Consider the following 25,796-nt stretch of genomic DNA (forward strand, 5'->3'; position numbering starts at 1 on the left):
ACAGCATCCATCGCCGATTCAAGCTCAGTGTAGAAGGCTCCCTTCTTTGGAAGCTCACTTTCCCTGGTTGGAGCGTACACTGCAACAAACGACATAACGCCCACCGAGTGAGCGGGTCGCACCCTCATGGTACGCTCTGAGACCAGCATGACCTCCCTGACCTGCGAAGCCCCCCTGTTGGCCACCACAATGGCCAAACCCTCGGTGCGCCGACCTTCGGCTCGACCCGACCAGTCATAGGTGTAACCACCTACCTTGATCTGGCCACTGCCTGGTCGATGAAGGCGACTACAGCGATGCCCAACCTGGCAAGCTCAAAAGACAAGGCAGACACGCTGGCATCATCTTGGAGTGAGAGCTTGTTCCAGGCGTCCATCCAGCGTCCACCCGTACCGAACGCCTCAGAATCAGCCGAGAGCGTCGAGGTCCAGTGGATGACTCCTCAGCGCCACTGCGACGCGAGGCGTGCCCTCACCAACCTGGTTACTGGCCCCCTCATCAGCCGGCGGGGGTCCGAAAGGCTTTGCGGCGAGAATTTAATAGGGTGGGGGTGCAAACCCCACTCCCCGAGGCTCCGGTGGCAGGGCCCGCCACAGCCCTTCCAGCCCGATTGGACCGCCAGTCTAAAACTAGGTCTCCTTTACTAGTGAGAAAACAAAAGATGTGGGTGCGAATTGCAGGTGGATCTACTGTAGCTGGCCTTGGGATGACCGACAAACTAGCAGAGGAAACAGTATGGTATGGGATGCTGAAGCTGCTGTCCCTGTGACCCGACCTCAAAGAAGACCGATGGATGGCTGATATGATTTGTATTTAACACCATGGTGTTATAATGGTGTTATATATATATATACATATATATTTGATTGAGTGAGTTAGCAGCCAATGGTTGCCCTGCCTGTCAAAATTGATTGGACATCTGCTGCTGTTAATGGCACAGAAACATGATCGTTTGCTTCTCACCCTTACAGTTAAAAATAATAATTTATTTTTCTTATCAATGGCAGCCACAGAGTTCAGTCCAATTTCTGGGGCTAATTGCCAAATGAGTTGTTGTATTTATTTGAAATACAGTGAAGATGAATGGGAAAGTGGCTGTTTTCCCCCAAAACATTCAGATAAACACTATATGTTTTCATACCCTCCACAAAAGTCTGCCTACCTTGCCAAGTCAACCAGAATAACCACGTGGAGAAAGAATAGAACTGCTTTTGAAAAAAAATCTTAAAGTAATCTTAATCGGGCAGTATGTTATGTATGTATACTATGTTGACGGGAAAAAACACATCATCTATCTATCTATCTATCTATCTATCTATCTATCTATCTATCTATCTATCTATCTATCTATCTATCTATCTATCTATCTATCTATCTATCTATCTATCTATCTATCTATCTATCTATCTATCTATCTATCGTAGCGGTAAGACGTTGGATGGAGTCTTATTTCATGTGTTTCTTGTAACTCGCTAGGAACTCTGCTGCTCTCTGTGAACTCTGAACTCAGCCGGAACGCGCGCGGCTCTAAAGTGTCTGTCACGTGACTGTGACGTAGCCGGTAACGCGCTCGGCCAAATGGACACACAAGTACGATGGGTGAATAATGTCAAACAACAAAGGGTCACCCCACAGGTCCCCCCAGAATTCACCCACACAGGACGCCAGGCGCAACCCAAATCAAAAGAACGGAATGCATGAGTTGCTCTGCCGGGGCGTCAGTGGAAAACGACCGAACAGACGGTCAGGCGGCCGTCCAGGACGCCGGATGCGGGAAGTCTGAGCAGAACAGTCTGGAGGACGTCCAGGATGCCAGGCGGCGGGCGACCAAAAGCGACGACCAGGATGCAAGGCGGTGGACGACCGAGCAGGACGATCGGGCGCCCGTCCAGGACGAGGAGCGCGTCGCGCAGCTCCGCCCAGGCGAGGCCGGAGAAGCGGACGCCAAGAGAGGCGGCACGCGTTGCTCAGCTGCGGTCGAGGAAGAGGTCGAGACGTGCGACGTCTCGGCGGAAAGACTATGAAATGCTGTGCTCTGACCGCCGTCGAGTACCCGAGCGCGGCTACCACGTGGTAGAAGCGGATGGTGTCGTTGGAAATACCACGGAGGACGAACTGCTCCTCCGCGAACGCGAACAACGCGGCCGCAGAAGACTCATTAAACGTCGCCAGCTCGAAAAAGCTAGCGTCCGCCATTGCTTAAAGTGTTCAAAAATGCCTCTGAGACTTCAGCGAGGCTCGTCGGGGTCACCAGGGTAAGCGGTAAGACGTTGGATGGAGTCTTATTTGCCGTGCTCGGCGGCTCATGTGTCTCTTGTAACTCGCTAGGAACTCTGCTGCTTTCTGTGAACTCTGAACTCAGCCAGAACGCGCGCAGCTCTAAAGTATCTGTCCGTGACTGTGACGTAGCCGGTAACGCGCTCGGCCAAATGGACACACCAGTACGATGGGTGAATTATGTCAAACAACAAAGGGTCACCACACTATCTGTCTGTCTGTCACGACTTATTGCAATTAACTCCTAGCATGCGACTGCTATGAGTGATAACCTTGATTTTTGTGCTTTACCCAACATACCCTTTTTTATTCAGTGTTATTACAGGTTTTACCAGAAATTTGAGTAAAAGCAAACAATTTTTTGAATTTATATATATATATATATATATATATATGTGTGTGTGTATTTTAAGACGTGCTTTTGGAAATGAACTCTTCTTATGTAAATTGTGTTTCCTGAAAAAGGTCACTCAAATATAATTATTAACAACCACACATTAATTAAAGTTACAGTGAGACCCCTTCAGATCCGCAGTTTTACTGATGGGGAAAAAAATAATACAATCTGCCCTGATTTTTACTCAAACACCACAACAAAGTGCAATTTTTTGGTTTGGTTATTTAAAGTTTTTATTGGTCATTTTTTATGTTAATGTGTTTTTGATGACAAACGGGCACTTTACGTTATTCGTTTTGAAAGAGCCAAAAATAGCAAAGAGGGCTTCTCACTACTCATGATTTGATTTCAATGGGTAAAGTTTCATACAATCATCTCCCAGAAGTGACAATTGCAACTGAATTCACTGTATTTATTGGTTTAGAGATGCGCACGCATCATGTCCTCCCGCAGCAAGTCTGAAGGGGTTAAAACATATTGACGTTCACAGCTGGCGCGGGAAGACTGATTAAGCACCGCCCAATGCATTGCAGATGAGAACAACTGAATGAGAGGAGGAAGTGCAACTTTTGGAAAGTCACCCTGATTAAAGTACATATACTACCTGTTTTAACGCAGAGGTAAGTGTTATTTTGACCCAATATACACTCTCCTTGATTGGAGTGATGGTATAGTTAAAAATAAAACGTTTAAAATAAGCAGCTTCGTTGTGATGGTAGCATTTAGCACATAATTGGCCTTGCTCTGAGGCGCACGTAATTTAACCAACTAATTTAGCATTGTAGCGATAGCGATTTATATAAGCATATAAGACAACTATGCTATGCAGTTAGTGCAGAAATTCAGTGCCGGTATGTATGTGCTGCAAGGACTTACTTTAGTGAGCTAGCTTAGCATAGTAGCCAAAACGTTTTTATTGAAGCACCTCTATGCAAACTAGCAATATGCTATGTAGGACATTAACGTATACCCTCTTGCGTGGACAAATTTAACAAGATAGTTTTGCATTATAGTGTAACTCTTTTATAAAAGCGCTAAGAAAGCTATGTAATGCAGCTACATTGTTTAAAGAAAATTACAAATTGGTGTGGCAGCAGGCAGAAATTTAGCCTATAATACCAATAATGTGTAAAATCATTATATTTTATTTTTTAGAATTGGCAATGCCTTCCCTGAGAAGCAGGAAATCACCAAAACAGGATGCCATTGAACATGCTTTAATGGGTCTGGATAAGACTCTCGAGTTGGAGAAGAAGTACATCAGTTCTTTTAAAGGTACTGTATGGTATTAAAATGTTCACTGAGATATACTGTAAGTTATTGTTTTTGTTTTACTGTATCCGAGTTGACTTCTTAGCGTTTTAGTTCAAGTCAGACGTGTCTAAATCTCAAAGAGTATTTATTTAGATTTTTTTCAAATTATTTAAATGTGGCCTTGCATTATTTTTTTCGGTGATATATATATTTTTTAATCGCCTTATGTCAGCGGTCGGCAACCCGCAGCTCTAGAGCTGCATGCGGTTCTTTAGCACTGTCCTAGTGGCTCCGTGGAGCTTCTTGAAAAATGTCTGAAAAAGATGGGGGAGGTAAATATATTTTTTGTTTTAATATGGTTTCTGTAGTAGGAAAATCATGACACAAACATTTATTCAATTCATTAATATTGTGATGAAGTTCAAAGTTGAGGTAGCATCGTACAACAGAGTAGTCACGTGGTGCGTCATTCTCAATAGGATGCACTGCAGGAAAAATAAACATTTAATGATAAAGGCTCATGATCTATTTGTAGCCAACTTAGTCATTTTGGTCATTGGCTAACATATCTAATATAGATTCGTACAGCATGTGTTGCCTTCATTATAAGGCTAATATGTAATTTTTTGCGGCTCCAGACATGTTTTTTTTTTTTTTGGTTCAATATGAGTCTTCATGAGTCAACATTTTGGGTTGCCAACCCCTGCCTTATGTCATTTTATGAGGTGCGCAAGGCAATTTTTGTGGAAATTGCTTAAAATTTACCTTTTCAAGCAACTTTATGTAGTAACTTCATGCTCCTGAAAACAGCCAAATTCTCATCGTGGCTGACTGTATTGCTGGCTAACCCTATGCATGTAACAGTGCCAAAAATTGGAAATCCGTATATGGTTAACTTTAAATGACCATTGGGTATAGGCATGGGCCAAAATCAGTTTCTTACCGTATGATAACCTTGAGTACAAATATTACGGTATCAAAATAGAAATCTAAAATGCATTATTTTGATAATTTGTTTACATTATTCATGTTTTCTCAAACAATATGTAGAATATTTTGTACTGAAAAAAAATGCTCAGACCAAGTTTAAATTGTTGAATCGAGAACTAACAATATTGCATCACTGGTGAGCTATTTTTAAAACTGTCGACTACTTATTTGTTTTTTGGGGGGCAGGGCACCTGATGACGACGGGCACCATATTGGTTACCGCTGTTCTACAAACATAAAAACTAAAAACCACTATAACAAACGTAACTCTTATTCCCTGCCCGAAACACTGGGATCCCAAGCTTATGCCATTTTAGCAGTGCATATTTGTTAACAATTGACTGTATGCTCGTGTCGATGTATTCACATTATCAACATTCAACAGTATGTTGTGCTAACCGACCCATTTACAGTACGTCATCAATGTCATCGACTACTTGGGACGGCTCTATACGCAATTACATTGAACAACTGTGTTGTGTGCCTAAGATTCGTATTAACAAAACAGCATGTCCTTCGGCTTTGAGAAGCTGATTTGATTCCTGCGAACTGTCAACACCATAAGCTCAGCGAGAACGTTTGTTAGGGTTTAAAAGCAGCCAATAATATTGAAATAGCTCATCTAACAATCGGATAATTAGACATTTTAAAACCTTGGTATCCTTTGAAACTAGTTATCAGCCCATGTCTGAATATATGTTTTTTTTTTGTTTTTTTTTAATATAAAGGGTAGTAACAATTTTGTCCACATTTATCTCCTATACTGCGATGTATCGTCAAATGTTCAATCTTAATTCTATTTTTTTTTTTTTTTTTTTTTTCCAAACACCAGGCTATTCAGGTAAACAAATTATTTTTTCACTAATTTTCCTAATTTTCCAAACAACGGTTTGCACTAAACAACTTGATAACAAACCAATCCAGTTGTACACAGATATTACAAAAACAAAAGTATATATTTCAACAAATCCAGAAACAGCAGAAGCATATGTACCACAAATAGAATGTTCTGCTGGCTGTTGCAGGACGTTAATGATAAGATCATCATACAAGAGTGATATCTGGAATATGAAATTTTTTTACATTAACTAGTTCTACCTTTTTTTTTTTTTTTTAATCTTAATTAGGCCTGAACGATATTGGAAGAAACATTGCTGCGATTTTTGGGGGGATTGCAATATATTGTGATATTAAAAATACTTATTTATACCTATTTTTTTAGCATTGGAAAGAGATATTAGACATGTTTTTCACTTTTTTCCCCCAAAGTATGCTTTAAAAAATGTATCTAAATATTTTAAAAAATGGGTTTTAAGCATTTCAAATGAAATAATGATGATCAGTTTTAAATGTAACTGTCCCACCTAATCATTTTTAAACAAGAATAAAGTACTGTAGTAGACAAATGCTTTGCTTTAGTAAATGCTTCTGTTTATCTACCTTGGCTGCAGAATCACTATTGGCGTTCATTTCCAAGACACAACAGGTGTACAAAGAAAACCCCTTAGAAGACCGGCTACCTCGAACGTTTCCACACACACACATTCATTCCAACGCACGCTTCCTTCTTGCAAGAAGTGCTTAACAAGTTAAACAATGACTGAAACATCTGGTGCATTTGAAGTCCGCTTCAGTGGCAAGATCAAACACAACCATCGTTAACTTTAATAAGCAACTGTGCAGAGGAACATAGAGCTGGGAGAGGGATGGAGGGAGCACGAGTGACACTAAAGCGATCAGCTCGGGACCGAGAAAGCATGAACCAACATAAATTTGTGGATTAAAAAAAAATAAAACTATCGCTCATATGCACTTCGCGATGGAGATGTTTAAATGATATATCGTTCAGGCTTAATCTTAATACATTGCCCTGTTATTGTATCGTGACCAGGAATTGTCAAATCCTCAAAATGGGGTGACTCCGATTTAGGTGCAAAAATGTGATCAGGGCATTGTAGAGTAAATGGTGGTACAAATGATGATCTTGCTACTCTTTTTTTTTTTTTTTTTTTTTTCTTTTCCATAGTAATTGTGTCAAAATTATGAAGATGAAGCTACAAACCTTTGTTTTTGTTCATACAAGGTCGAGGAGTATTTACCAAAGCCCCTTTCAGGAAAGAAGATTTTGTGGTGGAGTACAGAGGAGAATTAATAGATTGGGATGAATCCCAAAAGAGAAAGATGGACTATGGAACAGGAAGAGTCTTTGTCTTTGATTTCCGCTGGCAAGAAAAAACTTGGTGGTGAGGCTAAGATTGCAGTTATCAGATTTTTATTTTTTCATGCATTCAGTGTTTTAACTGTTCAGGTGAAAATCAATGCCATAAGACATAAATTGTCTTGAGAAAAATCACTTGATCTCTGAGGATATATATGTTATTATATATATATTATAATATGACCCAATTGTGCATTTCCCTTCCCCTTTTAAATGTGTATATACTGTATATTCTATATATTTTATATATATATTTTTTCATATTGTCTTTTAAGCATTGATGCTGCCAAAGAAGATGGCAGTCTCGGAAGACTGGTCAATGATGACCACAAGCACCCAAATTGTAAAATGAAGATGATTGTGACAGAGGGCAAGCCTCACCTGTGTTTATTTGCACAAAGAGACCTTGACATTGGTGAAGAGATAACTTATGACTACGGACCAGCGGACTGGCCTTGGAGGAAAAAGGTTTGTCAAATAAGTATCAGACATAAAAATAACTTGCAACAGAGCTTTGGTCCCTCAAATGTTGGGGTTTCCAGTTTGTTTTCATTTTATGGTAAACAGATTGACTGTTTGTAGGCTAACCACAAACTAATTTAAAAGTTGTTTTCCTCCTTATCGCATGATCACATCAATAGAAATTGTATGTCTCCATTTGCGGATCAGGACAAAGGACAATCGACTGTGACGAAAACTGCTGAGAGTGAAATTTCCAGGACCAGAGAGCAGCCTCCACAATCTAAAGACTCGGATATGGAGGTATGCATAGCATGTGCTTTAAAGCTGCAGTTTGTCTCATATTGGTTAATGGTTTATATTACTTCTCCACTTGTTGATTAGGTTGGAGGAAGCCATTCCACTGTGACTGAATATTCTGAGGTTGGGGTCTCCAGAACCAGAGAGCAACAGTCTCCGAAATCTACACACGCTGCAATGGAGGTATGCATCGCTTGTGCTTTAAAGCTGCAGTTTATCTGACTTCAGCCAATTGTTCGAGACTTGAAATACAGTCCAGCCCAGCCCAGCTTAGTGTGTGTGTGTCAGGTTTTACAATGTTTGTGGGGACCCCGTAAAGTTATTTATTTTGTTTTTAAAAATACTATTTAATAACCTGTTTCATCATGAGTTTATTGAAATAATAACAGAAGTTGTATATACCCTTAGTCTTAAATAACCTACAACATTACCAGCCACTGCAGCTGTTAATTTGGGAGACGTTTAGGACATGTCGGGCACTGATGTGGTCCCTAACACGTTATTGTTTTCATTAAACCTCAAATGAATAAAATGCTAGTCAAAAAGAGAACAAATGCATCACGATAAAAGTGATTTTGAATCGGCCATAGTGAGTGGATTCAACTGAGTTATGGATTTTTGTTGTTGTATATGGCCTAATCTTAAAATGCATAGAGATATACATTTGATGTTTGTTAATGAATTATATTCTCAACTTGTTGATCAGGATGGAGGAAGCCATTCCACTGTGACTGAATATTCTGAGGTTGGGATCTCCAGAACCAGAGAGCAACAGTCTCCGAAATCTACAGACGCTGCAATGGAGGTATGCATCGCTTGTGCTTTAAAGCTACAGTTTGTCTGACTTCAGCCAATTGTTCGAGTCTTGAAATATAGTACACCCAAGCCCAGCTTAGTGGGTGTGTGTCAGGTTTTACAATGATTGTGGGGACCCCGTAAAGTTATTTATTTTGTTTTTAAAAATACTATTTAATAACCTGTTTCATCATGAGTTTATTGAAATAATAACAGAAGTTGTATATACCCTTAGTCTGAAATAATCTTCAACATTACCAGCCACTGCAGCTGTTAATTTCGGAGACGTTTAGGACATGTCGGGCACTGATGTGGTCCCTAACACGTTATTGTTTTCATTAAACCTCAAATGAATAAAATGCTAGTCAAAAAGAGAACAAATGCATCACGATAAAAGTGATTTTGAATTGGCCATAGTGAGTGGATTCAACTGAGTTATGGATTTTTGTTGTTGTATATGGCCTAATCTTAAAATGCATAGAGATATACATTTGATGTTTGTTAATGAATTATATTCTCAACTTGTTGATCAGGATGGAGGAAGCCATTCCACTGTGACTGAATATTCTGAGGTTGGGATCTCCAGAACCAGAGAGCAACAGTCTCCGAAATCTACAGACGCTGCAATGGAGGTATGCATCGCTTGTGCTTTAAAGCTAAAGTTTGTCTGACTTCAGCCAATTGTTCGAGTCTTGAAATATAGTACACCCAAGCCCAGCTTAGTGGGTGTGTGTCAGGTTTTACAATGATTGTGGGGACCCCGTGAAGTTATTTATTTTGTTTTTAAAAATACTATTTAATAACCTGTTTCATCATGAGTTTATTGAAATAATAACAGAAGTTGTATATACCCTTAGTCTGAAATAATCTACAACATTACCAGCCACTGCAGCTGTTAATTTGGGAGACGTTTAGGACATGTCGGGCACTGATATGGTCCCTAACACATTATTGTTTTCATTAAACCTCAAATGAATAAAATGCTAGTCAAAAAAAGAACAAATGCATCACGATAAAAGTGATTTTGAATCGGCCATAGTGAGTGGATTCAACTGAGTTATGGAATTTTGTTGTTGTATATGGCTAAATCTTAAAATGCATAGAGATATACACTTGATGTTTGTTAATGAATTATATTCTCAACTTGTTGATCAGGATGGAGGAAGCCATTCCACTGTGACTGAATATTCTGAGGTTGGGATCTCCAGAACCAGAGAGCAACAGTCTCCGAAATCTACAGACGCTGCAATGGAGGTATGCATCGCTTGTGCTTTAAAGCTACAGTTTGTCTGACTTCAGCCAATTGTTCGAGTCTTGAAATATAGTACACCCAAGCCCAGCTTAGTGGGTGTGTCAGGTTTTACAATGATTGTGGGGACCCCGTAAAGTTATTTATTTTGTTTTTAAAAATAGTATTTAACAACCTGTTTCATCATGAGTTTATTGAAATAATAACAGAAGTTGTATATACCCTTAGTCTTAAATAATCTACAACATTACCAGCCACTGCAGCTGTTAATTTGGGAGACGTTTAGGACATGTCGGGCACTGATGTGGTCCCTAACACATTATTGTTTTCATTAAACCTCAAATGAATAAAATGCTAGTCAAAAAGAGAACAAATGCATCACGATAAAAGTGATTTTGAATCGGCCATAGTGAGTGGATTCAACTGAGTTATGGATTTTTGTTGTTGTATATGGCTAAATCTTAAAATGCATAGAGATATACGTTTGATGTTTGTTAATGAATTCTCAACTTGTTGATCAGGATGGAGGAAGCCATTCCACTGTGACTGAATATTCTGAGGTTGGGATCTCCAGAACCAGAGAGCAACAGTCTCCGAAATCTACAGACGCTGCAATGGAGGTATGCATCGCTTGTGCTTTAAAGCTACAGTTTGTCTGACTTCAGCCAATTGTTCGAGTCTTGAAATATAGTACACCCAAGCCCAGCTTAGTGGGTGTGTCAGGTTTTACAATGATTGTGGGGACCCCGTAAAGTTATTTATTTTGTTTTTAAAAATAGTATTTAATAACCTGTTTCATCATGAGTTTATTGAAATAATAACAGAAGTTGTATATACCCTTAGTCTGAAATAATCTTCAACATTACCAGCCACTGCAGCTGTTAATTTGGGAGACGTTTAGGACATGTCGGGCACTGATGTGGTCCCTAACACATTATTGTTTTCATTAAACCTCAAATGAATAAAATGCTAGTCAAAAAAAGAACAAATGCATCACGATAAAAGTGATTTTGAATCGGCCATAGTGAGTGGATTCAACTGAGTTATGGAATTTTGTTGTTGTATATGGCTAAATCTTAAAATGCATAGAGATATACATTTGATGTTTGTTAATGAATAATATTCTCAACTTGTTGATCAGGATGGAGGAAGCCATTCCACTGTGACTGAATATTCTGAGGTTGGGATCTCCAGAACCAGAGAGCAACAGTCTCCGAAATCTACAGACGCTGCAATGGAGGTATGCATCGCTTGTGCTTTAAAGCTACAGTTTGTCTGACTTCAGCCAATTGTTCGAGTCTTGAAATATAGTACACCCAAGCCCAGCTTAGTGGGTGTGTGTCAGGTTTTACAATGATTGTGGGGACCCCGTAAAGTTATTTATTTTGTTTTTAAAAATACTATTTAATAACCTGTTTCATCATGAGTTTATTGAAATAATAACAGAAGTTGTATATACCCTTAGTCTGAAATAATCTTCAACATTACCAGCCACTGCAGCTGTTAATTTCGGAGACGTTTAGGACATGTCGGGCACTGATGTGGTCCCTAACACGTTATTGTTTTCATTAAACCTCAAATGAATAAAATGCTAGTCAAAAAGAGAACAAATGCATCACGATAAAAGTGATTTTGAATTGGCCATAGTGAGTGGATTCAACTGAGTTATGGATTTTTGTTGTTGTATATGGCTAAATCTTAAAATGCATAGAAATATACATTTGATGTTTGTTAATGAATTATATTCTCAACTTGTTGATCAGGATGGAGGAAGCCATTCCACTGTGACTGAATATTCTGAGGTTGGGATCTCCAGAACCAGAGAGCAACAGTCTCCGAAATCTACAGACGCTGCAATGGAGGTATGCATCGCTTGTGCTTTAAAGCTAAAGTTTGTCTGACTTCAGCCAATTGTTCGAGTCTTGAAATATAGTACACCCAAGCCCAGCTTAGTGGGTGTGTGTCAGGTTTTACAATGATTGTGGGGACCCCGTGAAGTTATTTATTTTGTTTTTAAAAATACTATTTAATAACCTGTTTCATCATGAGTTTATTGAAATAATAACAGAAGTTGTATATACCCTTAGTCTGAAATAATCTTCAACATTACCAGCCACTGCAGCTGTTAATTTGGGAGACGTTTAGGACATGTCGGGCACTGATGTGGTCCCTAACACATTATTGTTTTCATTAATCCTCAAATGAATAAAATGCTAGTCAAAAAAAGAACAAATGCATCACGATAAAAGTGATTTTGAATCGGCCATAGTGAGTGGATTCAACTGAGTTATGGAATTTTGTTGTTGTATATGGCTAAATCTTAAAATGCATAGAGATATACACTTGATGTTTGTTAATGAATTATATTCTCAACTTGTTGATCAGGATGGAGGAAGCCATTCCACTGTGACTGAATATTCTGAGGTTGGGATCTCCAGAACCAGAGAGCAACAGTCTCCGAAATCTACAGACGCTGCAATGGAGGTATGCATCGCTTGTGCTTTAAAGCTACAGTTTGTCTGACTTCAGCCAATTGTTCGAGTCTTGAAATATAGTACACCCAAGCCCAGCTTAGTGGGTGTGTCAGGTTTTACAATGATTGTGGGGACCCCGTAAAGTTATTTATTTTGTTTTTAAAAATAGTATTTAATAACCTGTTTCATCATGAGTTTATTGAAATAATAACAGAAGTTGTATATACCCTTAGTCTGAAATAATCTTCAACATTACCAGCCACTGCAGCTGTTAATTTGGGAGACGTTTAGGACATGTCGGGCACTGATGTGGTCCCTAACACATTATTGTTTTCATTAAACCTCAAATGAATAAAATGCTAGTCAAAAAAAGAACAAATGCATCACGATAAAAGTGATTTTGAATCGGCCATAGTGAGTGGATTCAACTGAGTTATGGAATTTTGTTGTTGTATATGGCTAAATCTTAAAATGCATAGAGATATACATTTGATGTTTGTTAATGAATTATATTCTCAACTTGTTGATCAGGATGGAGGAAGCCATTCCACTGTGACTGAATATTCTGAGGTTGGGATCTCCAGAACCAGAGAGCAACAGTCTCCGAAATCTACAGACGCTGCAATGGAGGTATGCATCGCTTGTGCTTTAAAGCTACAGTTTGTCTGACTTTAGCCAATTGTTCGAGTCTTGAAATATAGTACACCCAAGCCCAGCTTAGTGGGTGTGTGTCAGGTTTTACAATGATTGTGGGGACCCCGTAAAGTTATTTATTTTGTTTTTAAAAATACTATTTAATAACCTGTTTCATCATGAGTTTATTGAAATAATAACAGAAGTTGTATATACCCTTAGTCTGAAATAATCTTCAACATTACCAGCCACTGCAGCTGTTAATTTCGGAGACGTTTAGGACATGTCGGGCACTGATGTGGTCCCTAACACGTTATTGTTTTCATTAAACCTCAAATGAATAAAATGCTAGTCAAAAAGAGAACAAATGCATCACGATAAAAGTGATTTTGAATTGGCCATAGTGAGTGGATTCAACTGAGTTATGGATTTTTGTTGTTGTATATGGCTAAATCTTAAAATGCATAGAAATATACATTTGATGTTTGTTAATGAATTATATTCTCAACTTGTTGATCAGGATGGAGGAAGCCATTCCACTGTGACTGAATATTCTGAGGTTGGGATCTCCAGAACCAGAGAGCAACAGTCTCCGAAATCTACAGACGCTGCAATGGAGGTATGCATCGCTTGTGCTTTAAAGCTAAAGTTTGTCTGACTTCAGCCAATTGTTCGAGTCTTGAAATATAGTACACCCAAGCCCAGCTTAGTGGGTGTGTGTCAGGTTTTACAATGATTGTGGGGACCCCGTGAAGTTATTTATTTTGTTTTTAAAAATACTATTTAATAACCTGTTTCATCATGAGTTTATTGAAATAATAACAGAAGTTGTATATACCCTTAGTCTGAAATAATCTTCAACATTACCAGCCACTGCAGCTGTTAATTTGGGAGACGTTTAGGACATGTCGGGCACTGATGTGGTCCCTAACACATTATTGTTTTCATTAATCCTCAAATGAATAAAATGCTAGTCAAAAAAAGAACAAATGCATCACGATAAAAGTGATTTTGAATCGGCCATAGTGAGTGGATTCAACTGAGTTATGGAATTTTGTTGTTGTATATGGCTAAATCTTAAAATGCATAGAGATATACACTTGATGTTTGTTAATGAATTATATTCTCAACTTGTTGATCAGGATGGAGGAAGCCATTCCACTGTGACTGAATATTCTGAAGTTGGGATCTCCAGAACCAGAGAGCAACAGTCTCCGAAATCTACAGACGCTGCAATGGAGGTATGCATCGCTTGTGCTTTAAAGCTACAGTTTGTCTGACTTCAGCCAATTGTTCGAGTCTTGAAATATAGTACACCCAAGCCCAGCTTAGTGGGTGTGTGTCAGGTTTTACAATGATTGTGGGGACCCCGTAAAGTTATTTATTTTGTTTTTAAAAATAGTATTTAATAACCTGTTTCATCATGAGTTTATTGAAATAATAACAGAAGTTGTATATACCCTTAGTCTTAAATAATCTACAACATTACCAGCCACTGCAGCTGTTAATTTGGGAGACGTTTAGGACATGTCGGGCACTGATGTGGTCCCTAACACATTATTGTTTTCATTAATCCTCAAATGAATAAAATGCTAGTCAAAAAAAGAACAAATGCATCACGATAAAAGTGATTTTGAATCGGCCATAGTGAGTGGATTCAACTGAGTTATGGAATTTTGTTGTTGTATATGGCTAAATCTTAAAATGCATAGAGATATACATTTGATGTTTGTTAATGAATTCTCAACTTGTTGATCAGGATGGAGGAAGCCATTCCACTGTGACTGAATATTTTGAGGTTGGGATCTCCAGAACCAGAGAGCAACAGTCTCCGAAATCTACAGACGCTGCAATGGAGGTATGCGTCGCTTGTGCTTTAAAGCTGCAGTTTATCTGACTTCAGCCAATTGTTCGAGACTCGAAATACAGTACAGCCCAGCCCAGCTTAGTGGGTGTGTGTCAGGTTTCACAATGTTTGTGGGGACCCCGTAAAGTTTTTTTTTTTTTTTTTTTTTAAATACTATTTGATAACCTGTTTCATCATGAATTTATTGAAATAATAACAGAAGTTGTATAAACTCTTAGTCTGAAATAATCTACAACATTACCATCCACTGCAGCTTTTTATTTGGGGGACTTTCAGTACTTCCTGGCTCTCCTGGGGTCCATTGCACACTATATTGTTAGCAAACAAAATGGATAAAATACATCAAGATAAAGCGACTTGGCATCAGCTATACTGAGACAGTCAAACTGATAAAATAAATGTTCTCATGGATTGCTAATGCTTAAAAATTGGTAGAAAATCTGTAGCAAGTACAGTGAGGTGCAGAAGTATTTGCACTCCTTGTGAGTTCACCCCTTAAGTAAATAGAGGATTAAAATGTCATTCATAGATGCATTTCCACTTATGGAGATATAGTTTAAAAAAATAAATTTAAAAAACGCAACTGGCATTGTATGATTTTTCTATAATTCAATTATAATTTACTGGGGTTCATAAATATTTGCCCCCCCCCCCCCCCCCCGAGAAAATCAGTGCTAATGTATAGTGCAGAAGCAATTACAGAGGCTAGATGCTTTCACATATGGAAACGGGGATTTTGGCCCATTCCTCCACACAAATCTTCTTTAGATCTGTTGGGTTTTGAGGCTGTCGTTGAGAAACAGTTTCAGCTCCATCCAAAAATTTTCTATTGGGTTTAGATATGGAGTCTGGCTTGGCCACTCCAGAACCTTGATGTGGTCTTTACCCAGCCACTCCTCGGTCAGCTTGGCTGTGGGCTTTGGATCATTGTCATGTTGCAAGGTCAGGTGGCGTGTGGGTGGTTTCTCATGGAGTTAACCTGGACTTTTTTTTTTCAAGGTAGACTGACAACTCTTTGAATGTCATTACTAAGGCTGTCCCAAACGACGAGCTGTCCATTTACCTCCATATTCACTTCAAGCCGGTAGATTTTTGTTTCCAGTACTGCTATCTTCTGGAGCAGTTTGTGGCAATCATCCATTGACAGGGGAGGCATGTTGCTGCTACTTAGCTTCCGTTAGCCGAATTCCTCAGTTCCAGTCGCGATAAGGCAGGCTTGTGTTCCAGTAAAGACAAAAAAGCACTCTAAAAAGGCTCAAAAATGCTCAAAAAGCCTTTGTTTAAATATAAACAAGATTAAAAGAAAATTGCAAGACTTGCTGAGTAATTTAGAGGTGATTAAAAATGATTAAAAAGATGATTGAAGCATGAGAAGCAGGAGCAAAGCAGAGAGATGTCTGCAGGGTAGCGAAGCAGCAGGAAGAAACAAACCCAAAAACATAGTAACCTTTGCTATGTTTGGAGGTCATTTAATGTTGTGAATCAACCGTTAAAGTTGATAAAATTGCTCCCGTTTTTGCATTAGTTCTCTTCTGTCTACTTTTGACATGTGAAAATTTTAAGATTGTTTCATCCTTTAAAGACGGACTCAAGTCAAGATTTTGCAGATTAAGGAGTATTTTAGATAAAAAGTTGCTTAGGTACGCTCGGAAGGTTTACTTCAACAGAGCCTTTCTGAAAAGTTTACTGCTCTAAAATGGCGGCTGTTTACGAACGCTACCGCGTCTGTCATTTCGCATGTAGTTCTATATGCATGGGTTATCTAGCCGTAGATTGTATGCTGTCGGTTACAGTCAGGAAATATTTAACCCGCCTAGCATCGCATTTGCTACAGCGTCTCAACAAAAACTCTTCCCTCTCCGTGTCTGACTTTTCTCGCGTCATTCAACCAACGTATCAACGAACATTCTCGTTGCAGAAACGGTGACCAAATCCGAACGGATGAAAAAAAAAAAAACGTAATGCACGAAAAATGTGCAGATTTTGAACGTAACGTACGGCTTACACATTTAAAAATCAGTGCTCACTTGTACAAATTACGACGAGACCGTACAACTTGACAGGTATGAAGAATTAAAGTGCACCGTCACAGTTAGGTTGTAGCACTCTGTAGCACGGGACGTCCAACTATCAGTGGTCAGGGCGAAACTATGTGCTTTAGCAAAATCATCTTCGATGGCTTTGCTTGCCATTTCATAAATGTTGGGGATTAGGTTGTTGGAGAAATATGTCCGCGAGGGAACAATATAACGCGGGTCAAGCGTGGCAAATAAATTAACGAAGCCCACTGTGTGTTTTCACTGGTGTCATCTTTGGGGTTGTCCTGCCCTGAGAAAGTGATATCTGTGTGAGAAAGTGATATCTGTGGGTGATGCCGGCTGAGGTGCCGGAGTCATGTCATAAAAGTGTTGCCATTAGCATGGGGAACAAGCGCTGAACAAAGCTTGCATTTTTTTTCTCTCAATAGTTTGTCTCCCTCCGCATTGTAGTCCACGGGGAAACCAAAATGTTGCCACACCGCAGATTTGAAAGACGCCGGTGCTTCCTCAAAATTCGGTCCCTCCACTCCTCCGCTCCCCATCGCTATTTGTTTTCTTTCTTGTTTCACTTACACTTCTCTCGTAAGCGCTCTCTGCATCTATTACACAGGTGCTTGACAGCGATCCGACATTTACTTGCGGGGCGGGAATTTCTCCACAGCGGTGCTTCATGTCACACACAGGCACACAGAGGCCGATCAATTCATTCCACAAGCGTTCAGAATACATTAATTGCAAAACCGAAAAGGCGCGGTTCATAAAGGCGTATTGAACCGTACTGGGCGAACCATACGGTTCGGCTTTGAACCGCAAACCGTTGCACCACTAGTGACTGCGCTTCAAGTGTTCGTTCATAGCCGATGTGCTACCATGGTATGTGAGCCCAGCTTAGCAAAGAGTACACACGGTGGCACCCTCCATATTTTCCTTGAAATAATTCCAGGCTCTGGCTATTCTGGTCCGGTTTTTGGGCTTTTTGCCACTTTCAGGTGTTACCAATTCTGCCCTTTTGGTAATTGGCGGTGTTTTTAACTCCTCGCCGTACTGACAAGTGAACCAGTGATTCACTTGGTTCGTTGTCGTCTGTTCGTCTGATTTCCTCCTCCGGAAGGCGGCGGCGTGCATAAAAACACCGAGAGGCGTCGGATAGCTCTTTAGATACTTTTATTGACCAAAACAAAAATGTGGGGGATGCAGCCACTCAACTCCGCGATACCCACAAACTTTTCCAACTCCCTCTCTCTCGCTCGTCCACTTTCTTCCTATTTGCTCAATCTGACATTGGCGGTCACATTGAAATAACAGCGGCCCCCTTGGAGGTGCCAGTAACAACCGCTTGCATCGCGAGCGCCCGCCATTCTAAACTTTATCCGCATTAAAAAAAATTTTAACCCGTCATTACCCGTCGACGCAATTACGTCATCGATGACATCGACTAGTCGGGACGGCTCTAGTTATAACTATTGCTGATTCTCAGGGGTACAAATACTTATGAACCTCAATAAATTACAAATAAATTTAAAAAATTACACAATGTGAGTTCCGGATTTTTTTAGATTGTCTGTATAAGTGGAAATGCATTTATGATTGAAATATCAGACCTCTACCTATTTTGTAAGTGGATGCAAATACTTCTGCTCCTCATTGTAAATATTGTCAACCTAAATCTCAACTTGTTGACAGGACGTACAGTTGAATTTAAGTGAATCTCCGGAATTTGAGATGTCAAGCACCACCGAGCATTCCTCTCTAGGACCTACGAAGTCAGAAGTGAAGGTACTTTTTGTTTTTCAATGTTGGATATATACCGTTTTTGATATTGGTGTGTAGACCTCTTTCCTCTGTGACAGTATTCAGCAATTCATGGTTTCTTTGTTCTTTAGAAATTGGATTCAAACCATTCTTTTCCCATGGACAAAAAAAACCTGCACAATATGGGTTTGGTTAACTACACTGATTCTGATGAATCCCAGGAGCTATCCATAAATCTTTACCAAAGTACTATCCCAAAGCTCAGGAGAACTAAATGTATGCAGGTCAACAGCACACTTAGCCGTTATCAGGTATGTATTAGGTAGAAGTGTGCAAAATTTCCGATTCTTAGATTATTCGCGATTCGGCCGTGGAAGATTCGAGAACGATTCACAAACATCCAAATTCCGATTATTGAAATATGCCAAGTAAAGCAGAAGTACGACACACTCAGCGCGCCGCGCGGTCTTCGGTACGCAATTAGGGACGGAGCGAGAGTAGCTAAACAACCTGCTTCTCATTACCCGGCCCCTCGGGTAACGCCAATGCTCAACTCACGGCTCTAGCTCAACTCATGCTACGAGATAAAAAAAAAAACAACAACATACCTGACTGCTGCCGAAAAGCTACTACAAGCCACATTATGTTACGGTAGATATCATTTATATAGGACTAGATGCATTATAGCTTCGGTATCGTTACCAGCACATCTAAAAAAAAAAACTAGATGCGGGCGTTAGTAACGGCCGCCATCTTAAAGCAGTACACTTCCCTGCAAGGCTGTTGTTGCGAACCTTCCAAGCGAACCTAATTAACTTTTTATCTAAAATACTCCTAAATCGGTAAAATATTGACTTGAATCTATCTTTAAAATAGTTTTAAAACTTTTACATGTTGAAAGTAGACAAAAGAGAAATTATGGAATAACAGGAGCAATTTTAACAACTTTAACGGTTGATTCACAACATTAAATTAATTGAAAGTAGTTTAAAGCTGCTGATATAGAATGGGGACTGGAGTTTTTTAATTTACTGTTATTTTTGTATATTTGTTTACTGCTATATGTTAACTTGATATTGAAACAGTAGTTTGGTTTACCCTGAGAGGATTTTTGAACAATTTTGGAACTAATGTACAAAAGTAATTTAAAAAAAAAAAAAAAAAAAAGAGTGGGGTGCATCAATAATCGTTTTATAATCGAATCTGAGCCTCTGAATCGTAATCGAATCGTTAGGTGCCCAAAGATTCCCAGCTCTAGTATTGGGAATTGTGTTGAGTCTTTTCATTGGTCGTCTGCCTTCTTTCCTTTATAAGTTTTTTTTTCTAGGTGGGAAATGAAATTGACGGTAATGGAGAGCTTCTTTACTCCACCTCAGAGGACAGTGGAGATGAATATATTCCAGGCACAAGTGAGGAATCAGATGAGAGTGAAGGTTTGCAATGTGTCGACTCTCTCGTTAAGAAGGATATCATCAAAGATTTGTTTCACCTTACAAATACCTCAAAAGCCTCCTCGATGCCATCTGTTATGCACGTTGATGGACCATCTCCTCAGCATATACCCAAACGTCAGTCCACCAAACGGAAACAAAAGTCACCCAAAAAAGGAAAAGGTAAGTTTCCTGAGATGTTTTTAATGTTGATTTCAATGTTTATTTCTCTAATTAACTTTTCAGATATACTGTATATATATTTTCATTTATTTTGGAAATGATATTGTGATGTGCTAGTACATTTACAGTGCTTGGGCTAGTTGACTGTGCACTACGCAACAGCCATATTTAGAACAGCGTGTCATGGACTAAATGACTTGACTAATTTGAAACAAATTTAATGATGAATGTTTGTTTTTGTAAAGGTCGACAACCGGTTAAAAAGAAGCCATGGAAGAAAGAGGTCTTGGCTCTTGAGAAGCATATGATGTCATTCATCACTACCTGCCGTGTTCCACGGAAGAGCGACTGCGATGACTGCCTTAAAAAGGAACAAGTAGCACTCAAAAACAGGCATTGGTCAGCAGTAAAATTTTACATTAAAAACAAGATCACAGATCTCAAAAGGAGAGTTTAGGGGGATGTAGGGGTTATATATGGTGACCCTTTTTATATTGCTATTTGTGCTTTGTGACCATCTGTACAGACCTCCGTGAAGTTGCCCCATCAGATGAAAATTTATATAAAAATGATGGCAATAGTTTGTGCGTTTTTTTTTTTTTTTTGTGTCCTGCTATTGTTGCAATATTTCTCTTATAGGTTTGAGGTCAATCAACCTCCCATTTTGATTTAAAAAATGGTGTCAATTGTTTGTGCTGTAAAAAATTGTCGTTTGTGCTGCGATCGTTTTATAGATATTGAGATATTAATTTCGAGTGAAGACGTCATAACTCCCATGGCTGACGGAGCTTATCAACTCTCAATAACAGAGGGCTGTCCAAACAACTAGCACGAACGTATCAGGAACGAATGGCACTTCTGGTCCATTTTGCGGTTAATGAGGAGCTGAGGGTGACGTCATCACTCGTAATTCAAATCTCAAGCCCCCCCATTCACTACAAAATGGACCCGAATTCGTTTCTGCTCGTTATTGACACCCTCGTTATTGAGACTTGATACGCTCCGTGAGCCATGGGAGTTATGACATCCTCACTGGAAATTAATATCTAAATATATATAAAATGATACCAGCATAAACAACATTTTTTACAGCACAAATGATTGACATTTTCATATAAATTTGCGACTGATGGGGTGGAGGAACTTCACGGATGTCTGTACAGATGGTCACAAAGCACATATAGCAATACACGAAGTGTCGTCCTTTTTTTTTTTTTTAACTTCTGTGTCATCCTTTTGAAGTTGTGCTGTGGCAATTGGGGTTCTTGCTTTTGCCAGTTTGCAATCGCGCTTTAGAAATTGGGGATCGTGTTGTGGCAGGTTGCATTCGTGCTTTTCTTTTGCAAAGTGTTTGGTCTTTTGCATTTTGCCTCACACCTCTCGGCCATGGTAGATATACACAAACTTAACTATCAATGGCATAACTGTTTGCACTTGTTTCGTCTGTTTTGAAGCGATACAGCAGTTAAGAGAGAATAAAGACGATGACTTACCTTGTGCATGTTGCACTTCACTGTTACTGGCTAAAACTTTTCGAACTATAACCCCCCCCTTCGACTTGCGGTTTACGGTCAAGTGTTGCCTATCTATGGATTTTTAGAACCTAAAGTGCACTCCTGCGGCTAAAAGTCGAGTGCAGCCTATGTAAACAACCAATTATTTGTAAATATTGCTGATTGTTTGAACCCCAAACTTTTGAACCGTAGTGTACAGTCTGAAATTCCAGTAAATTTTTATCCAACATAAGGTAGAATTTAAACTGTAAATGTATCGTAATTAATGCAGTGATATACAATGATCCCTCGTTTTTCGTGGTTAAAGGGGATCCCCCCATTATAATCGAAATCGGCGAAGTAGATGTGTAGCTTATTTACATTAAAAAAAAAAAAAAATCTTTTTGGTGTGTGTTCAATGCTTTTACTCAGATTTAGCATTGGAAAGAGTATAGTTTACTATAACAGTATAATTCTTTAAATTCTTCATTGACTGAGTCCTCTCAAATCAACTTGCTGTTTAGCAAGCAAATATCAGCGATGGACTGAGGGCGCAATGTAGCGAGGGATCACTGTAGTTCTTATATGGCTATGCAGTGATTTATTTGAGCAATGCTAGAACAACCTGTGCAAAGTTACTACAGAAATTGAATATCAGAAGTCCAAGACAAAGAATAACTTAATGCCAAGAGGAAAAAAAAAAAGTTTTAAGGCACATTCCATTAAAATATTATGTGTCAGTTTTGACACATCAATGGTCACTGAAGAAAATGCACATATAAAAAAAACTTAATACTACCTGGTCAATTAGTAGTTTTACGGCATGTTCTTCGGGTGACATAGAGTGGTTCCACAAAGTCACAATGATCTGACATTTGTGTGGGTGGTGTGCATTATTACCGTCCCCAGAAGTAGGCATGATCTGACGTTTTTCTAACTGGTACCCAGAAAGGGAGAAAAACAGATGGTGTGCATAGTTACTGACCCCAGAAGAAGGTATGATCTGACGTTTGTGTAAGCGGTACCAAGAAGAGAGGAAAAAGCGGTCAGTGTGTAAAGTTACTGACCCCAGAAGTAAGTATGATCTGAGGTTTGTGTAAGCGGTACCCAGGAAGGGATAAAAAACAGGTATTGTGTATCGTTATTGACCCCATAAGTGACGAAAACGAAAAAATGTCCCCATAAGTCGGTCTGTAGTCAGGTCGATGCCTCTATACTTTGTCTAAATGGAAATTTAAAGTGATTTTTGCATTGTACAATTTTCGAGGATGCTCCCTGATTTTTTTCAGCTCTCTACGACATTCAGAAAGGGTGGTCCCCATAATGCACGGTCTTGTCAGGTGTCCCTACAATGACAGAAAAACAAGGCTGTGTGTGTGTGTGTGTGCGTTCTATCAGTCCATATAAACTTTGAATACAAGACTCAACAGGGATTAGTCATATCTGTTATTTGTGTCCTCTTTTTGGAAATCAAAATATGATCACTCTGGAATGACATACAGCTAGCGTGTAATTTGTGTTGATGCTTCTGCGCATGCGGGTCTCTTTGCTGAGCGCATCTCGGACAGCGAATTAGTGCGCATGCATGATACTTGAACGGTCTCAATGGACAAAGGCAGTCTGAACAGGCACGCCAAAAAAACAGATATGGCGAAAAATCGGATTGGTGCATTAATACCTGTAGTATGACCCTAGCTTAGGTACGCAGGCGGGAAAGGGGAGGTGCTTAAAAATCCAGATTTAGGCTGGCTGGGTTTTATTATTATTGTTTTAGTGGGCCTCAACATCTTACCTAGCAGCCCGCCACCGCCACTCATGCCTGCGTTTGGCTTTAGGGGCCCCGGTGACATTCTTTGCCCTGGGCCTGAATCAGATTGTTCCTACCACTAGGTTTATCGCCAACATTTTAATCATAGGTACTATACAATGTTGATGACTTGACTATTTATGGAAATCGTTTTCATAATAACTTTCTTTTTGGTATTGTATTGATGACTAACGTAATGTGATAGGGGTAAGGATTACATGAAGTCCCAGCCTGCGACAAGACTTTTTGGGAAAAAAAATGGGTTAGCACCAGGACCATGACATGATGAGTGAAGAATACAATATTAACAACGTTATATATCAGTCTGCTTTTTGCGAATGAATGTGTTTTTGTGTCTCACCCAGTGAAATCTTCTCTCCAGAGTCTGCAGGGAGCAGAAAGACCAGCAGGGCCAGACCAGAGATAAGCACACATGGAATAAGGAGGTTTAGGCCATAGTATAGAGTCCTACGGCGCATGGTGACAGTGAATGTCACATCAGGGTATGGTTCTTTGCAACATTCATAGTAGAGCTCATTTCGCTTGGCTGGCACACCTTGAAGTTAATGACAAGTAAAGAAGTACAAAGGGTGGTTAGTTAAAGTTTTTTATCATTTAATTGCTATCTGAAACTTTGCTGCTGGTTTTGGCTGATTTTATGATGCATTTTTATGTGTGGCTAAGTGCTAAGGCAACTCCACTTCATTTCACTTTGTCCCATCTAATATAATGGAGACATTGACATGATTGAGAGTTCATGCTTGTTTGTCTGATGTCTGTATCAGTGAATGATGATGCAAAGATTTTGAAGGGCAAGATGTTCCCTATCCATGGTCTTGAGCTAAAATGTTGTTCTTTCTGTCCAATACAAACAAAATTGGTAAATGTGGTCCTTGTGCGAGCTGAAAAGCGCCAGGTTTTGGTGTTTAATTGTCCCTCATGTAATTTATGGAAAAGAAAAAAATCTTCAGCTCTTATCATCACTTATTTAATCGTTTTGGGGTTGTTGTTTTTTTTTTGTTTTTTGTTATGCTGTTATGTTTTGCGCTGGTTTTGTATGTACTGTAATTTTAGCATTAAATGCCGCTACTTTTTCCCCTGAATCTTGCGTTTTAAAGTCCAATGTGGCTTATTTTACTGATCACCCATTGATTACCATGGATACGGGTTTGTGTTCCTAAACTATCAAATTATTTTGTGCACTACAGATGAGAAGTTTAATGTAATGTTGGAAAAAAAGGGTGAACATAACAAATTCTGACTGTACATAAACGGTCATCACAAATACACTAAGGCCAGGATCGACAAGCGAGCTTAATTGGAGTGTACCACAAAGTTGCACGGAGTTCACGTTTCCTCTGTGGAAAAGTATAATAGAACTTGAAAAACACTTCTGAGCATGACAGGTAGCTAGGGAATGTATATTTGCTTCAATGGTACAATTTTTACACTGCTGTATGTGTCATCCAGTTAGTGTTGTATAATATTGTGTTGCACACAGTTATAGCATACAACTGTGTCTTGTCATTTGAAGTTATGTTTGCATTTAAGGTTTTCAATTACAGTGTATCAGTTACCTTTAAACATGTTTTTTTTTTTCATTTGTATAATTATCATATTGTGATCATTGGAGAGAGAGTATTGTCTGACTTAAGACACAATACTTAAATGTTTTGGAATATTCTTGTGCTAATGTGTGGTTATATAATGTAAGTATAACATTTATTTTCAAATAAGAGTGAAATCGCCGCTTCCTTGCTCTGTCACCCCCCATACCGACTCCAGATAAGCGAAAGAAAATAGATAGATGAATGGATGGTGGTCACGTCTTATTGATTACTAAAGTAGACAGAAAGAAGGCTCTAGCGATAAAGCACAGGCAATTCTTTCATCTCGGTCTTGTGACAGCAGCCATGATACTCTGAATGAAAAATGTGTAGTTCTGCAGAGTCACAATGAATAATCATGAATATAGTAATAATCTGCTAGAGATATGCAATTTATGTCTCGTGTCAATGCTATGAGGACACACAGACAAAGAATGTCTGCAAATTTATGGCAAAATGTCACGGTGATCTTACGAGTAAATTACTTTAAAGTTTATGAATATGAGAGAAAAGCTGTCTGGTGATTTTGGTGTGTAGGGCATTATAGCAACTACCACAAGAGGCTGAAAAAC

General features: G+C 39.2%; 2 protein-coding genes across 4 annotated transcripts in view; one reads left to right on the forward strand and one right to left on the reverse strand.

The window, feature by feature from the left end:
- LOC130920195 (neuronal acetylcholine receptor subunit alpha-7-like) overlaps window positions 1-25,796 on the reverse strand; it is a 79,206-nt gene that overhangs the window by 10,143 nt on the left and 43,267 nt on the right. For both annotated transcript variants that reach the window (XM_057843188.1, XM_057843187.1), the window contains exon 7: window positions 23,979-24,173. In XM_057843188.1, coding sequence (XP_057699171.1) covers window positions 23,979-24,173 — 195 coding nt within the window. The remainder of the gene's footprint in view (window positions 1-23,978; window positions 24,174-25,796) is intronic.
- Window positions 3,212-21,381, forward strand: LOC130920196 (uncharacterized). Of its 2 annotated transcripts, XM_057843190.1 has the most exons (10): window positions 3,212-3,294; window positions 3,830-3,949; window positions 7,002-7,161; window positions 7,412-7,604; window positions 7,806-7,898; window positions 7,980-8,078; window positions 18,636-18,728; window positions 18,836-19,015; window positions 20,032-20,317; window positions 20,563-21,381. In XM_057843190.1, exons 2-10 carry the CDS (start codon window positions 3,838-3,840, stop codon window positions 20,772-20,774), a joined length of 1,428 nt encoding a protein of 475 aa, XP_057699173.1. In that variant the 5' UTR covers window positions 3,212-3,294; window positions 3,830-3,837; the 3' UTR covers window positions 20,775-21,381. The 2 variants fall into 2 exon arrangements, with proteins under 2 accessions (XP_057699173.1, XP_057699172.1); XM_057843189.1 differs by lacking the exon at window positions 3,212-3,294 and having other exon boundaries at window positions 3,315-3,949.

The sequence above is a fragment of the Corythoichthys intestinalis genome, chromosome 8, assembly GCF_030265065.1.
Source record: "Corythoichthys intestinalis isolate RoL2023-P3 chromosome 8, ASM3026506v1, whole genome shotgun sequence".
Lineage (NCBI taxonomy): Eukaryota > Metazoa > Chordata > Actinopteri > Syngnathiformes > Syngnathidae > Corythoichthys > Corythoichthys intestinalis.

Bases quoted from the DNA above. Each gene is read 5' to 3' on its own strand.
- LOC130920196 (XM_057843189.1), top strand. From the start codon at position 3,799: ATGTGTAAAATCATTATATTTTATTTTTTAGAATTGGCAATGCCTTCC. The intron at 19,016-20,031 runs GTATGTATTAGG...TTTTTTTTCTAG, and splicing joins GCACACTTAGCCGTTATCAG to GTGGGAAATGAAATTGACGG. The intron at 20,318-20,562 runs GTAAGTTTCCTG...GTTTTTGTAAAG, and splicing joins GTCACCCAAAAAAGGAAAAG to GTCGACAACCGGTTAAAAAG.